The sequence below is a fragment of the Phoenix dactylifera genome, chromosome 2, assembly GCF_051530095.1.
Source record: "Phoenix dactylifera cultivar Ajwa chromosome 2, Ajwa_hap1_PhDact_Kaust_v1.1, whole genome shotgun sequence".
NCBI lineage: Eukaryota > Viridiplantae > Streptophyta > Magnoliopsida > Arecales > Arecaceae > Phoenix > Phoenix dactylifera.
Window position 1 is genome coordinate 44,932,199 of NC_143191.1, and position 15,418 is coordinate 44,947,616.

The 15,418-nt window shown below is 38.4% G+C and overlaps 1 protein-coding gene across 2 annotated transcripts; it reads left to right on the top strand.

Moving 5' to 3' along the window:
- The first annotated feature begins 9,220 nt into the window (after positions 1 to 9,220).
- On the top strand, positions 9,221 to 15,134 carry LOC103707439 (putative phospholipid hydroperoxide glutathione peroxidase). 2 transcript variants are annotated; one of them, XR_015975685.2, is made up of 6 exons: positions 9,221 to 9,717; positions 10,291 to 10,367; positions 10,505 to 10,566; positions 11,979 to 12,066; positions 12,190 to 12,357; positions 14,841 to 15,134. XR_015975685.2 is itself a non-coding variant. In XM_008791929.6 (6 exons), exons 1-6 carry the CDS (start codon positions 9,442 to 9,444, stop codon positions 14,868 to 14,870), a joined length of 732 nt encoding a protein of 243 aa, XP_008790151.3. In that variant the 5' UTR covers positions 9,226 to 9,441; the 3' UTR covers positions 14,871 to 15,134. The 2 variants fall into 2 exon arrangements, 1 of the variants encoding a protein (XP_008790151.3); XM_008791929.6 differs by having other exon boundaries at positions 9,226 to 9,717; positions 11,979 to 12,097.
- Positions 15,135 to 15,418: the final 284 nt, after the last annotated feature.

A 15,418-nucleotide genomic window follows, 5' to 3' on the forward strand; every position in this document is an offset into this window, starting at 1 on the left:
CAAAATAACAATGACTACTTCCATATTAGCATTTTACACGAGAAATATAATGAATGATAATTTAAAAATATCAACATCGTAAGCTAAAAAACCAGTTTTAGGTTCGAAAATTATTACGTTTTACATAACTTAATGTACAACAACTATTACAGTAAAACAACTAACTTAATAATAGCTTCCATTTCAAAATCTATTAAACCATAGCAGCCTTTTTTTTGTTCCCTTCTTTGGGTGGGTGGGGGGTAGGAGAAAGGGTGAAGGGCGAATAAAAGTTCTATAATCCGTGAAATGCATCATATAGGGGAGGAGAAAGGGTGGCGGGCGAATAAAATTCTATAGTCCGTGAAATGCATCATATGGGGGACTCTACCCATGCCATATTGTCTTCCTCCATCCAAGAAACTTGTTCTATATACCCCTCCGCGGCTCCACCACCACCCCTGTTCGTTTTGTTTTTGGTAACTTATATGGTTTAAATTAATCGAGTGTAGATCCATTTGAAGAAATAAGAAAATTAAATTTAAAAAAATTGAATAGAAAAATCTGTCGAAAAAATTCATAATATAAATTCCATATGATTTGCCACATAAAATGTCATCCAATCAGTTACATTGTTAGCTCCTCTAAAAATATATAAAATCTTAATTGATAGCAGGAGTACATTATTCACTAGCAATTCTATAAAAATGAATAAAGTTTTCCATGAGCAAGAGCTGGATCAGAAAGCCATCTGATAACTATTATAAATTTTTGCTCTAAAAAAAATTATACGACTTTTCACATAAGCAGAGACGATTAGTTTTGCACCTTCGCTTCTGTTGGTTTTAGTTGGTGTTCAGTCAGAAGCTCCGCCCTTCTTTTGAAGCTGCTTTCTGCCTCCACCATTTGGTGGTGCTGCTATGATGTAATGTACAGTCGTCCCGAGGCAGCAGGATGTATAGTATAGGGCAAACCCACCCCCCACCCCTCCCCCATACACACACAGAGTATAATTCAAATTCTTTCAAGCCATATATATAGCTCGGCACAATAGCAAAAATTCTAACACCATATATTGCTATGAGTGCACTGCTATCTCCCACCCTTACTTTTTTTTGACGTTTGTGCTGCTGCCGCTCTCCTCAATTTTGATATTTGGAAGGGATAAAAGTTTTATTTTTCGCATGAAGAAAGACGAAAAGAAGTATTTATCTTTTTTTCAAATAAATTTACTAGTAAATTGCACAATAATCATTTCAAAATCCATGCAAGCATAAAAATATGATGGAAATATAGCTTTTTTTTTTTTTGTGGCTAATACGTATGGATCATATCTGATGGTACGGATACATCCAATATAGTACTTCGGAGTGCGTTAAGATCCATGCAAGCCGTGGGCACGTTTGGAAATGGCAATCTAGATGGGTGAACCGCCAGTGCACCTGACACCACAAGAGGAGCCGCGTGTTCCGCCGGAGATGGAACGGTCTGGTGGGACCCAACACTCGGTGGAGTAGGGTCAAAACTTGGGTGTCCCCAATCGCCCGGACGATCCTGACCTCTCGATCTTGCGGGCCCATCCTGGCTGGGATCCCCGAGACCCACCAACACACATGTCAGCGCTTGTTGCCGATCAAATCGTTAGGGTGACGAGACCCTAACGTGGGGTCCGTATGTCGACTGCGATAAAGTTGACATTTTCACGACTGCGATAAAAGTTGACATTTTCACGACTGCTATGAACTGAGGGTATTCGAAGTTTTCAATAAAATTGTCCCCAAAATCCAGCCCAAGTATATTTGGTCTGTAAACTGACACGTGCATTCAATTTAAGCTACATGACAATGTTGACCCTCCTAGCATTTCTCATTTCTAAACTATTATATTCCTTAAAAAGCCTACTCGATCAAAGGTTCTCTTCTGACCTACATTGATCACCATCTAACCCGCTTCTAATTTGTCAACATTTTTGTTATCTAGCAACCCCAGTTGTAGGACAAAAAAGCTCAGAAATATAAAGGCGGACGCTGCTGGCATGACTTTTTAAGTTTAGCAACCTTCAAATGTGCATTGGTGCTTGAATGCAATTTATGTATTTATCTCTTCAAGTAGAAGGTTAGCCAATGTAGCCACTAATCATTTTCAGCTAAAGCAAAAAAGCAAAAAAGCAAACAAGTGAAGATACTCACATCCTTTAGCTAAAGCAAAAAAGCAAACAAGTGAAGATACTCACATCCTCCACCGGCATCTACCGAATCAGGCCGAACCATCCAATTCAGACAGTACTGAGTCGAATCAGTCAGAAGTGGATCAATGTATTTGGGGGCCTAAAGCAAACTCACTAAAAAGGCCTTTTTCTTTTTCTTTTGTCTTTAAAAGCCTTCCCTACAATGGGTTGGCCTAAGGCGAACTCACTAAGGCAGTACTGAGTCGATTCAGTGCGAAACACATCCCCCACTAGAGTCTGCCGATTCAAGCCAAATCGTTCAGTTTAGGCAGTACTGAGTTGATTCAGTGTGAAACCAGATTAATTCGGTATTTCAATTCGGTTTCGGCCTCTACCAGCCGGAACTTTTATTGACCCAATCAAAACTGGCTAGTTCGATGCTAATTCGGTGCGAACCGGTCTATTTTCATTGAGGCAATCCGGTGAAAAGTTAAAAAAAATAGATGTGATGGTTTCATACCGATTTCGATTCGGTACCAAGCCATACTGGCTGCCAACCAGTATAAATCTCAATACTGGTCCGACGGTCTTTATCCTTTATTATTGTTCTTAGCAATTCTTGTTGTCTTGTCCTGGTTCCATATTCATTCTTCCATGGGGCCTTCCATCATTTTTTTTATAACTTATTTTATGAGCAATGCTGCATGAATGTGCATCATGACCTGGTATTTCCACACACATGCTTTGACCTTACTCATATCGATTTTTATCGACTCTTATCGTTCTCTCTTTTGCGAAATAATCCAAGCATTTAGCAAGCAAACAACAGACGTGTCCGGACCGCAGACTCTGTCGCGCATGCGTGGATAAAAACCAAAAACTCTTTGGCTCCATCGTGAAAGGTTGCCAGGGAGTCCGGTGCACGGCGCTCCTGAGCGACGTGGCAGTAGATGCCCGTTGCACGTGGTGGCTGGAAGCGAATGCGGCCATGTGCAGGACGGGCTCAGATCGAGCCTCGGTCGTACCCTTCGTGCGCAAGCTGGATACACGCGCCGCCGGCTCATCCATGTCAAAGCGCTCCAAATTCTGCCGGTCATTTTATCATCTACTTCACATATCTCAAAACATTTTATTAATTATTTATTACACCTATCTCAAATATAAATATATATATAATATTTTTTACGGATGACTCATGTACTTCTGGTGTGAATACATTCAAAAAAAATAAAAAATAACAAGTCTTGGAGCGCTTTAGAAAACTTCCTCTCTCCAACCCAAAGAGCCCTTCCAAACCGGTCAGCCACATATGAGGCCATCCAATTTATAGCTTCATTGGCCTCTCTATAGATATACTTGGTCTTAAAAATATCTCCACCTACCATGGATCGAATATTCTGGAGCAATGGGTGGCAACCACCCGTATCGCCGATGTACTATTGGATCCAACTGATCACCATAGACAAGTTACACTCGAGCAGGACCATGCTGGCCTGCAGAATATGCTGAGCTTGACACAAACCAACCCAAGCTGCCCTCAGTTCTGCCCTAGGAACAAAAATGTTAAAGATCTGGTACCCACCAGCAACAACCATTCTGGAGTCCGGACCTTTGATTACGAAGCCTGCACTATTCTTCCTGCCACCATCTAGCACGCATCGATCGAAGTTAACCTTAAGAAAGCTCAGAGATGGGGCTCTCAGATAAAAGACCTCGTCTACCCTTCTTTTCCGTAAAGAATAGAATCCGTCCGGTCGGATCCTTTCTAGTGCAACTTTTGCGGCGCGCTAATTTGGAACCCAGCCAAATGATAAGTTTTTGGATTCCATGCCCATTCTCTAATTCTTTTTGTGGTGCCGGCCATCGTATCATCCAAGATAATTATTCATCTTGTATTTGATGTGTTTAGCATCAAATGTGATCCTGTTCGAATTTCTAAAATAAATAATAACTATGAGTCTTCGAAATGCTCGCAGATGAAATATCCTCCAAGAATTTTCAAAAACCCTCATCCTAATAACTTTCGTCCCTCTTTCCCTTTTCTTGTTGACCGGCGAAATACCAACTAATCTATGGCTTTGGTATCGGGTAAAATTGGTTTGGAGGAAAGAAAAGGAGATCCTACTCCTACTACCCTGCAAACTTCTTTCCTTTTTTTTTCCTCCAAAAAATCTACAATCATACTTCTACTCCTAAACCAAAGGATCAAAGTAGTGCGAAGACCTCCTGCATGTCTGATCGCCTCCAAAACCCATGGTAGTGCCCGGCTAATGATCGGAGTTTCCTCATCACCACTTGTTCACCTTGGCATCACGCCCTTGTACATGATCCTGGCCCTTTTAAGCCGATAATGTTTTCCTGCAAATAATTGAGGATAGATGGAACTTCAATGGTGGCTGTAATGACAAAGGCACTGGAACATGATGGAGGTTGGTGGAAGATGAACCCCATCTCTTGGTGTTTCGAGAGCCTAAGAATAGGAGTCGTGAGATGGATCCAAGCCCATGCATCAAGAAATTATATCCTATAATCCTACAATATGTGTACCGCACCAATCATAAGCATGCATTTCTGTGAACTAATCATCGAGATGAGTGTTTGATGGAAATATATGCTTATGATTGATGTGGTGCACCACCATATGGTGGAGGATATAATTCTTACGGTGCACGACATGATTCTAATGGAAGTCGCATGCATGATTTCTTCTTCAAAGAAAAGTAAATGGTCTCTCTCTCTCTCTCCCCCTTGCTCATTTTCTTCTTTTATTTGTTAATCTTATTTTGGAAATATCCGCATATAACATCAAACGAATCATCTTGCGTATAACAGGAGACAATTCTTAAATCAAGCTGTAACGGATCTGGAATATAGACCCAAGAATCCAGCACGATGAGTTGATTGAAATAATTTAGATGAAAGATAAATAAAATATTTAAAGCACAAATCCATCAAAATCCAATGGATGAATGAGTCGCATTGAGACATCAAGGTGCCAACTCACAGAGGCATAAATCTAGCTTAGATTGTATTTTATTTTAGTGCTAGTTTAAGGCTAAGCTTGTTCTTCAAATGGTTGAAGGCGAGCTCTGAAGGAAAGAATATCCCAATAATATAAAATTTTCACATAAAATTAATTGAGCTAGTGTATATTTTTATTCAAAACCGATCTACTTTGAAGCTAAACTCTATTCATTTTTAGTCAGACTTCAAATTGGATCTATTTAAAATTTATTTTTTTTATATCCAAGTCAGCTCTATTTTTATTATTTATGGTATTAGTTAGAACCGTTTCTTTGTTTTTTTAAAAAATATATCTTTTTTATATAACTTTTTTCTTTAATTTTGTTTTGAAAAATTTTATTAGCTATAAAATTGTGCGCAGCATGGCACATTGGTTTAAACAAAGCTGGTGTATTGGCCGTGACACGAGACAAGTGGGACAAGTTGTGGGGAAATGGGTCTTAGAATATTCATTGAAGAGGACACAAGCTGCCAGCTTCTGACCAATAACGGTTTTCAGCAGCGTCAACTCCAAACTCCGTTAACAAATGGGGTAGACACAAGAGTTTGTTGGTGCATTGATGTAAATTTTTGGATGCATTAGATGGTGATCAAAATAAAGGGTGACATCCTCTTCTGGTTCCATTCCTATGAGCTCAAAGTACAACAGAGATCAGTGGGATAAAACCCCTCTCATTCAATATATTCACCGTGGGACCTTATTTGTGGTGGTGCCCATGGCTGCAGAGCTTCATTTCACTCTCAGACACAAGCTTTGCACTAATGTAATGCTTAGCCACCATCATATAGCATCCCTAAGAGCTGTTGCTTCTGCAGCTAAAGCAGATGCCGCATACATTGGAGCTACTTGAGCAACAAGTTGGTGTTCATACATCATGATCATTAGCAACAACTTTGATCCAAGTTTTGCACGAAAGAATGATTGGATCGCGCAATGGCCACTTCAAGATCTGCCACTGCGCAATCTAACAATTGATGCGAAAGAAGATCAAACAATCTTTTATATAAAAGATACAACCCGATCCTATTTTAACCATGTCAGGTTGAGTTGGTGTCCAGGACACCCAAGCATGGTCATTTACCACTGGCTTAGAAGGCCGGGGATGGTAATGAGTTGCTGCCCCAATTAAGAAAAATTCTCTGCAAACACGATAGAAAACCATCAAACACCAGCCTAATCCAAGCCTTAACAGGTCCCCCCCCCCTAAGCATTGGCCATAAGAGCCATGCCCCAATAAGGATCTGGACAAGCTGCCCAAAATTGTGGGTGAGGCCAACCCCTTTAAAATGCATCCTCTATATCGCCTGGCTTTCGTCCAGATACTCTCATATAAGGCTGCTTTATTGCATTGGGGACTTCACCGAAAATGGTTCTCCATTTAAGCTCGGAATAATCGGCTCGTGATCAGCCTTTATGAACCCATGCTATAGTGTCTCTTAGTCCACGTAGGCTATAAGCCGAGTTCGTTCTGATACTATTTTTAACAATTCAGGATCTCATCCAAAATAGCTAAGATAAAATGTTCTTTTTAGATTTCTTAGTCCTATATAAGTATCCAAAATTTTTTCAGCGAATAATCGATATGGGACTAAACACTGCATGCACAAGTCCTCATATAAACAAATGCTCGGTAGATTTTGGTTGCAGTCCACACAAAGTGAACTTAGAGGTTAAATACACAGCATGAAGCCAAAGATTAGTAGGCAGTCTGCTCCAAACCATTTTTTTGGTTATAAAAGTTATTAACAATGATTTTTCAAATTTAACCGAGTTACTTATCGAGATGCAAAAAAATTCTTTCCAAAATCTTTAGATCGCATCACGAGTGTTATTTGTTGCCCACAAATGTTGCAGGTCGTGCGTGTGTGATCGCTAGAGAAGAAAACACACAAGTACTAACGCTAAATTAATGCCTTCCTAAGTGAACTAATCCAATGATGGAGGACCTTTCTTTCCTCTCTATCACACAATTTTTTATGTATTGTTCTTCAAAAAAAAGGAAAATAAAAAAATAGGGAGGAAGATACTACAGTCAATAAGGGAGGGAGAATCGTTGTTCTTTCTGTAAGAGAGTTAACTTCCTATTAATTTGAATGAGACGGGAACCGTTGGAAACCAACCCAACTGTTCCCTCCCTCTTTCATATGTTCCTTTTCTTCTCTGGGCCGAGTTGGGTTAGCCCATTATAGGCAACCAAACTGAGCCTAATTTCCAACATTTTTCATAGAAAAAATTAAACCACAGTACAATAGGCAGCTTCCATTGCATGGCCCAACCATGTCAATGTTAACCATGAATCCGAGACAGAAAAAAACAGTAGAAGAACCTCGCCAAAGCCAATTATCTGGCTACCGAGCATGCTTCTGTTCCTCCGCCATTATAAAGTCTACTTTCAGTGATTCAGTTGGTTGTGCTCATGTGAGATTAGTGTGAACAACTGATATACTAAAAAAAAAAGAAAAAAAAAAAAGAGAGAAATCTTCATTATAATATCAATCAAGTGAGATCCAAAATGTTGCTGTAAAAGAGGTAAATTTCAGGATAAAAACCAGAAACTAACATAGAATCAATGTTGTCTACAGTGCTCCCAAAGGTTGTAGGAGGACAATATTTGGGCACCCATGGATCAACATCAGTACCGGAAGTAGACTCACCAAACGTATTCCAATAACACTGCTGCAAACCATCTTGAGTACCGAAAATAGCTTGCCATGCCCAAGGCACACGCCTTGCGGACAAGTTTCCATGCATGTTTATTATTATAAAATTCATATACTACGCGGAGGTAAAGCTTTCCTTAAGATTCTGTAGTTCTCTATCCCAGCCTCTTATACTGGTTCTTCTTCTCTTCAAAATATAAGCCAAAGTTGTTTTCATTTATTGCTATAATTATAAATTTTTTTTTGCATGAATACCTTCATAAATATCAAATTTTGCATGAGGGAGGACAAAAAGATGGGTAAAAAATATTTATAAAACGATCATGATGGAGAATAAAAAGTAATTTCAAAATTCTATTTTATTTTTAATTAAAATAAATATGATTTTTATTAATGGTATTAGAAATAACAGTTATATTAGGGGCATGCAAAAACAATATTTTATAAGGATATAGAAAGAAATATAAGTTTAAGAGGATATTCATGCAAATTTGAAATTTTAGAAGGATATTCATGTAAAAAAACTCATAATTATAAAATAGCATAATCTGGACAGCCAAAGGGTTACACAAAATAGGGTGGTATGTTATGTTCAATTATCCCCTTTGTAAGCAAAGTTCACCGTTAATCCTATTCTCTTCAACTGCCAAGATGTCCGTACCTATTGGATGTCCATGGGATCTCAACTGGGGATTAGATGGCCCAGAAAAATAGGAGCTCAGCTCAGCTGGGAATTAGATGGCCATGCAAGGAGAACAAACTCTCAGTTCAACCCGGTAGAAACTCATAAAAGATTGGAAACCAAGGGGATAGGGTTCAACTGGGACTCTCTCGTGCTGGCTCTATCATGGACGATCAAGCTTGAAAGTAACAATGGGATCTTCTTGAATAGGGAGGCCGAGTCACAACCAACTCTACACAAAAGTAGTGGATAATTTCAGAACAAAATCTTGGCCACCTTATCATCTTTCGATGGATTGCTACTCGCTTTTTAAATCACAAAATAGAGGAAAATTTAATAACAAAGGGAACAAGAAACTCATTTGATTATATGATCCAAACTTGTTTAAATCAAACCCAATCTGCTTCCTGAACCTACTCACTATAGGTCAGCTTGGCAGCTCCGGTCATGGACCGTCACTCTCAAAGTAGCAAAATACCTCCTACATGATTCAACACCGGCTAGCTGATCAGATCTTTCTCTCTTATCATGTGTATCGAATGATCGAAATCAAAATTTTTTATAATGTGGCTTTTGCATTGTATCATGGATAGCTACCATATCATCTATTTGCGAGATGAAATGTGCTATAGTCCACCATGGCAGCAGTGCATGTTATCCTGTTCTATTTTAAAAAATAAAGAAAAGTTATCTTATCCTCGGTGCCAAAAGTTGCACCGCAGAGAACGCAACTCTATCCGGTCTGTTGTCCTGCAAAACAAGCGCTGAAAAGGTAGTCGCAAGGTGGGCCGGCGTACGCCAAACCCACGTGGTTCCACTTGCTTCCCCAGGTTCCTTTCCCTTCTCCTCCCTCCTCCCATGACCCAAACCTCCCTATTGATCGAAGCCAAACCTCCCAACCGACTGCGAGAGCCCTCCGCCGCCGCCGATGTCGTCCATGGCCACCGCCTCCACCCTCTTCTCCGCCACCAGCGCTTCACTCCACGGCTTCGCTCGGCCCGGAAGGACGAATGCTCCGGCCCTGGCGTTCCTCCATCTCTCTTCCAAATTACCTTCGGGGTTCCCCAAAACCCCATTCCGGGATTATAGGTGTTCTTCCCAGTTCCAGAAAAATCCCGGCTTTGCGGCGAAACCGCTGAGGACCCCGGGTGTGGCTTACGCTACCGCTGCCACGGAGAAGAGCATCCACGATTTCACCGTCAAGGTCGAATCTTGATTCCCCTTTATGTTCTGGCTTCTTTATTTCTTCTTATTGGGGGTATAAAAATCGGATTTTTGGTGGGAATGTAAGAAGCTTTAGGGTTGCTTTCTATAGAAATCGTGTGGGAGTTGATTAAAATTGATTCATATTCGAGAGGTGAGATGTGATGTAGGGTATTGAAGGGGAGGCAAGCTAAGTTTCTCCAGACTTAGGCTGGATGGTTGATAGATAGCTCTGCTAATAGGGAAGGTTTAGTCTCAAAAACAAGAATAAATTTGCAAATCTTATACCCCAAAGTGCTTTTCCAAAAATACCAATAAAAATTGGAAGTAAATGCTGGTTTGTTTTTGTGAGCTTTTCATTTCATAAAATTGGGTCTCACGAAACATGGTGGTTTATTTATATACATGCAGCTAGGATTGTTTTCTAACAAAGGGAAAGAAGTGTGTTTAATTTATGTAAATCAAGGGAGCCAAGATTGGATCATAAGGACTGAATCTAAGCTATACTTAAGGAAAATAAGCGTAGGCTACCCCAGGCATGCCTAACAATTAAGGCTAGAGTATTTTGGTGCAGGATATTGAGGGGAAGGATGTTTCTCTAAGCAAATTCAAGGGGAAAGTACTATTGATTGTGAATGTTGCTTCCAAATGGTAACTTTTGTTCACTCTAAAAGGCACATTGGCTACTTAATCTTTTTAGATCTTGTATTTTACAGGAGTCTTTGGTAGCTCTGAGTTCTAATTTTTATATCTCATTCCTAACTGAAGATTTGATTGTGAATGTTCAGTGGGTTGACGACATCAAATTACACTGAACTCTCCCACATCTATGAGAAGTACAAAACACAAGGTATTTTAGTAGTTGTTTCTGATTCTATTTTTCCCTTCAATACTTGTAATCATGGTCTGAATCAATTGATGCGGGTTTGCAAAAACTTTTGATAATCATACCTTTTGAGGTGTTAAGAATCAGCGTAAAAAATTCTAAGCTTTCGTTTCATTTATTTTTCTTATTGGAGGAAATTAAAAATTAGGAACTCAGTAAAAAATTTGATACTAACTAACTTGCAATCTTGGTTGTGCTGTTTATTTTTCTGTTCTCTCTCTCTCTCTCTCTCGCGCGCGCGCGCACGCATGGGGTGGGGGGCGGGGTGTGGGAGGGGGTTTGGGATAGGTGGGGAAGGGTGCGGGGTGCTGGGTGATCATGAAATTCAAGATTCCTTCCTGAGAAATTTTAGTGATGGAAAATCTGAACTCTGAAACGAGGAACTTCAAAATTACAAAATTCTTGCTAGTGATAATTTAACTTTCAGTTAACTTTCTAAATACGTTGATCCCCACCCATTCAACAACTGTTGCAAAAACTGTTACTTCTTTAATACCTGAGCATAGAACATTCAAAATTATGCTTGAATTACAGGACTTACATTCTTTTTGGTTTCTTCAATACCCCGAGCATAGGACTTCCGGAATAATGCTTAATCCATGAGATTTATTTATTAACATGTTTTTGTATTTTTTTAATATTTGTACTTCTTAATTTTCTTGGCATCCTTAATTTTCTTCTATGTACCAGCTTGTATATTGGTTGCTAGTAGATACTTCAACATTTATAACATACATGCCACAAATATTGACAGATCTTTCATACCTATGCAAAACAAACTGGATCGGTTACTAAATTGTTAGAGTGTTAGTAAACTCTATTATTTTTCCTTAATCCTGATTATAGCGTGCTTGCATCTTGACGACAAATCTACAGCAAACACTTCCAGGCCTAGATCAAATAGATATCTTAATATGTGTGCTTCACAGTGCATTTTCTTGCCATATCTGGAGGTTCCATAACAGGACAAGCATCTTATGAACATCCCTTATGATCTCTTTAACATATCCTAGTTATATTGTGTATACTAAGATTTGAATATCTATATTCTATTTAATAAGATGCGGATATCAAGCTCTTCACCTTGTGTTCATTCTGTGTCCTGACACCTTTAACAAAATAACAAAACCAAGAGGTCTCATGACCTGTCTAGCTTACACCCAAACTCACAAGCAAATTAGGAGAATATTCAGTAAATATTGCAGCACTTCCAGTGGACTTCCAAATTGCTCATAAAGAGATTGTTACAAAAAGTCCATCTGAAAACTGAAATTAAATAGTTGAACTGATTGGTGCGTCTTTGGGTGCTAGTGCATGTTAAATCTGAGTTTATTACTGTGTTCCTTTCCTAATTGTTGATAATATTTACATTGTAGGATTTGATATTCTGGCTTTTCCCTGCAATCAGTTTGGGGGACAAGAACCAGGATCTAATTCGGAAATAAAGCAGTTTGCTTGTACGAGGTACAAAGCAGAATTCCCTATTTTTGATAAGGTTTGTCAGTATCCACCCATCTGCAACACCTCCCAGATAAACTAACAGATGCATGTATTACTGAAGTTTTCTGACTACTTTACACCTGGCAGGTTGATGTTAACGGACCAAACACTGCTCCAGTTTATCAGTTTCTTAAGTCTAGTGCTGGAGGATTTTTGGGTGATCTTGTCAAGTGGAATTTTGAGAAGTTCTTGGTAGACAAAAATGGTAAGGTTGTGGAGAGATACCCACCTACAACTTCGCCTTTCCAGATTGAGGTATGTGGGACAGAAAAATATCGCTGTGGCCTTCTATATATTACTTGATTGATCATAAAGATATTAGAAACCTTAATAGTCTGATAACGTCAAATCAGAAACAAACAGATAGCGATATGGATCTAAATTTTAATGATACCCCAGAGCATGTTAACAGTATTATATATATGTATGTATGTATGTATGTATCTATATATGTATCCCTACTACTTTCTAGCATTTACCTTCTGTCTTTAATTGGTAAAAGGAGATCTATATAAATATCTCTACCTTTTTATTGAAAATTGAAGATAAACATTGTACTAGCCACTAGAGGTGATAGTAGATCAGATAATATCCATCCGAATCCATTTTCATATCCGAATTTATCCGGATATGGATAGAAATTTGAGCATCCGATTAATTCCGTATCCATATCTGTCAAAAAAAAAATGGATATGGATATGGATAGATAACTATTCAATCTGCCTCTGAATATCCGATTTTATTTTTAACCCTATTTAATTTTATATAGCACTTATGAACTTTTTTAAAAAATAAATGGCCACCTTAACATGCTATAAACTTGATTTATCATATGCTTAATAACATCTTTAATTCTGTGGTCATAAAGTTTAATTATCCGATTTATATCCGTATTTATATCTATACTTATGGTATCCGATTTGCATCCGTATCTATTTAAAACAAATGTGGATATGAATTTTTACATCCGATTAATATCTGTATCCGTATCTGTATTCGTCAAATAAAACAAACATGGATATGGATATACCAATATCCAATCCGTATTCGATCTGATTTTTGCCCTACTAGCCACCTTGAAAAATGAGATTTTGGTTCTCGTGGCCTTTGAATTTTTAGTTCCCCTTTCAGGGCTCCCATACAATAATATTTTGGCTTACTTTTAGCTAGACGTGGTTACTCAACAGACTCAAGCACTATGAGGTGGTGCCTTTGCTGTGTGACACTGATTGATTGTAGAAACTGGGAATTCCAGTGTAACTTGCATTTAGTGGTAACTTTGTATTTGAACATCTTGAGAATCCTTTTTTTTGAAATGTAGTAATTTTGTTCCAAATACCTTGAGTACTAATAAGACCTCACTGCTAGTAATCCTCGTAATAGCTTATGTTCCAATGCGAGACAGTAGGGATCCTCCCTTCTGCTCATTCTATTTGTTTATAGTATAGATTTGTTCTAATTATTCTGCAGCAACACGAGCTTTTTGTTGTTATTTGTTGTTTGACTGACACAGACCCACCAAAGCAGAAAAAGTCAACTGGCAAAATGTATTCATAGTTCTTGCAAAACGTATAACAATTTGAGTTCGCCATTCTGATTGGGCTTTTAGGACGAGCATATTTGAGATGTTTTTTACCTGTTTCTCTTAAAAGATTCTCTGGATGATGATTCAGATCACTCTGTGTTCCCTTATTTTGTAGAAGCACTCCTCAGATTTACATTTTTCTTCTGCCATTCCACTCCATAACCTCCTTTGACTTTGTCAATAATAAACCCTTTGACCTTTTTCTTTGTTCGCCAAATCTTCTTCAGTTGTCTGTACTACAAACATAATTTCTCTGCTCAAGCAATGAGCTATAAGCAAACCACGGGTGAAAGGTTCCACATTGTATGAGACAATGAATCTTGGCTATATGAATTTATGCACCTTATAGGATGGAAATTAGTGAAAATATCTGACCATAAACATGTTAATGTGCAACATGTTAATCTACAGTTTTGTAAACATTGATCATGGGAAGATCCTTCATATACCAATGTGAATCCTTTTATATAGGGCAAAATTCTGCTTACCCTAATGCAAGCTCTGATAAGATAAGGTTGGATGGACAAATATGGGCTAAAAAGAATTAATGATTGACAGTCTGAAACAAAAAGTGAGATGTCATATGACATCATAATTGTACAAACCTTAGATGGCCCTATTTGATTTTAGGTCATAAAAATATCAGGTGAATTGAGTCTGCCCATCTTATTAACGGGGATAGAAAATTAATTTCATATGTTAAACTTTAGGGTTTAACTTTAATTTCCCAGAAAATAGCAATTTTACACCGTTTCAGTGATTTGAGCATCTTTCATAGTTAAAGTAATATGGTCCATCTAGTGGGTTATCAATTGATATGAACTAATTATATGTTTACAACGATCTTTCTTATTGTTTGCTGAATCGCTGCATCATGCTTCTAAATTCAATAGTTTGTAGCATTTATATATGATATGTCTGATCAAAATATCTGGGCTCAAATAGCTTTTTTTTCCCCAAGTGTTATCCAAAGGAAAGAAATGACAAGAAATGTGACCAAAATATAATGTGAAAGGGAAATGATAATAAATTCTCTGGACCATGATGAAGACCCTTCTACTATTGCCCTTCTTCCAAAGTGCTCTATTTGCTATTCTTTATATGGAATTCCTGGTACTTGGATCTCATTGAGCTCTTTTTTGTTGTCTTGCAGAGGGATATCCGGAAACTCCTTGCAGCCTAAAGTACTTGGATCCAATACAAATGCAAATACAGCACGATGCCATGCATGCCAGTGTTTACCTTAGACTACTTGGAAGCTTGTTATTTTAGTAGTCCTTTCATGCAGCAACCAGATGGTTTTGTAGTTCGTATTCAGTAGCCTCGCTCTATGTTCTGATCATATGTCATTAAGTTCACAAGCATGAAGAGAAAAGATATTTTAATAGCATTGTACTTTGGTATCTATTTATTGATTTGTTCCGAAAATAAAGCACCATTATAATAACTATTCATAGCCATGAGACTTTCAGCAACAAATAGGTCCCTCTGAGTTCATTCTTGCCAACAATTGATCTACTTCAGTGTTATATTCCCAGGGACAAGGACTGAACTTGTCTGTCGGGCTTCCGGTGCACATCTGCGTTTGTGTTATTAGCTCCCACTTTGTCGACAAATCTACTGTCGGACTTTGAGACGATTGCCATGAATGCTGGTATTGTTGTGCAAACCAGTCCGAGGGATGTATGATGCAAAGATTGGTAAAGACCTGGTCATGGCATGTATATGATA

Excerpts from the sequence above, each read along its gene's own strand:
- LOC103707439 (XM_008791929.6), top strand. The coding sequence starts at position 9,442 with ATGTCGTCCATGGCCACCGCCTCCACCCTCTTCTCCGCCACCAGCGCT. Across the intron at positions 9,718-10,290 it reads TCCACGATTTCACCGTCAAG|GATATTGAGGGGAAGGATGT; the intron begins GTCGAATCTTGA and ends ATTTTGGTGCAG. Across the intron at positions 10,368-10,504 it reads GTGAATGTTGCTTCCAAATG|TGGGTTGACGACATCAAATT; the intron begins GTAACTTTTGTT and ends GTGAATGTTCAG.